Genomic DNA, 1,502 nt, shown 5'->3' on the forward strand with positions numbered 1-1,502 from the left:
CACACACACACACACACACACACACACACACACACACACACACACACGGGTGCCAACATGCACGCACCTAACCACACGCACAGATGTGATTGACAGAGCACGCTGAGTCCCAAGCTGTCACTCACACTTTCCAGAGTCGTTCTTTCACACTCTCTCTCTCTCTCTCTCTCTCTCTCTTTCCACCTCACACGGCAGACCACACACCAAAAAACAACCGCATTCACAGGCGGCAGTTGTCACACGTGGGGAGACATCGCGCCCGCAACTAAGCTGGGAGCGTTTCACCGTCGCTCGTGACAAGCCCACGAAGAAGATACCAGTTAGCAGCAGACGAGCTTCGCTTCACCTGAGTTTCAAAACTACTTTTTATCCCTCATTAAAAGCTCAGTCTGCGCTTAGTTAACCTTTTCCTGGACCTCTCCTGCTTCTGCAGTCTGGTATTAACTACTAAGAGGCTCATTAACAACTAATCAGAGCTTGGAGACAAAGCGAGAGTAATCAGTTTAGCTGCAGATAAACATAAAAACACTTGAGGTCAGAGGTATTAAAAACTTGTTTCAACACATCTCAGTTGAGAGATGCGAGAGGGAACATTCGGTACAGCACAAGCAGGTCTCATTGCATCAATAGTGAAGGAAAAAAACAACCCTTAACAAATAGGGTTCAGTCTTTGAAATTTAAATGAACTGACAAGTACATGAAGTGAAGTTGAATAAATCCATCTGGTTATGCATATTTTTGGCAAGCATGCCAGGAGGTGACCTCCTCTCAGAGCCAGAATTAAAGATAGTGGAAAACAGTTGGCGCCTACCAGGTGTACATTCAGCTATCACGATGAGTGCCCTCCAGCCAGTACCGTTTTAGGTCCTCTTTGGGACGGCCGGGTCATAAAAAAAGCTACAAAATCAGCAGTACTGGAGCAGTTAGCAGCTTCAGTGAACAGTAATGCAAAGCTCCCAGGCCTCGGGTTGACACAGAGTAGGATAAAGGCCTTGGAGCTGGCCGGTAAGACCTGTGCAGTGCAGTACAAAGGCCCCGAGGCTGTCACTAAGCAAGGTCAGGCAATCTCAGGGAAAGACAGAGGAACAATAAAAAAAAAAGAGAAAAAAATACTGAAACACACCAAACGGAGGACAGAGGAAGTGAGTGACAGAAACAGAACCAACCTTTTGAGGCGATCTGGACGCAGAGACAGGAGACTGTGACCTCATGTTTTTAGCCGAGGAGCCTGCTGACAAGCAGATGAGAGAGAAAAGGAAAATTCGAATTAGGCAGCCGTTTTCTTCCATTCACCGCGGTGACACAGCGTGAGTCATGCAAACATACACACAAGGAGCTGAGAGGGCCATTGGCTTAAAGCATCAATGAAGCACTGATGTTCTGCAGGTCCTTTAGGCTGCCTTAAGCTGCTTCTACATCAAACAGCTGTTTCCGCTCTATGCAATGAGGGCAGAAGTGTGTGTGTGTGTGTGTGTGTGTGTGTGTGTGTGTGTGGGGGGGGG

The 1,502-nt window shown here is 47.5% G+C and overlaps 1 protein-coding gene across 7 annotated transcripts in view; it reads right to left on the bottom strand.

The window, feature by feature from the left end:
• The window catches only part of dock4b (dedicator of cytokinesis 4b), a 96,601-nt gene that overhangs the window by 3,611 nt on the left and 91,488 nt on the right, over positions 1 to 1,502 (bottom strand). For 4 of the 7 annotated variants that reach the window (XM_031865718.1, XM_031865717.1, XM_031865720.1 and 1 more), the window contains one exon: positions 1,167 to 1,231. In XM_031865718.1, coding sequence (XP_031721578.1) covers positions 1,167 to 1,231 — 65 coding nt within the window. The remainder of the gene's footprint in view (positions 1 to 1,166; positions 1,232 to 1,502) is intronic. The other 3 variants (XM_031865719.1, XM_031865721.1, XM_031865716.1) reach the window with 1 other exon arrangement.

The sequence above is a fragment of the Anarrhichthys ocellatus genome, unplaced genomic scaffold (assembly GCF_004355925.1).
Source record: "Anarrhichthys ocellatus isolate YVR2014 unplaced genomic scaffold, GSC_Weel_1.0 scaffold33, whole genome shotgun sequence".
Taxonomy (NCBI): domain Eukaryota; kingdom Metazoa; phylum Chordata; class Actinopteri; order Perciformes; family Anarhichadidae; genus Anarrhichthys; species Anarrhichthys ocellatus.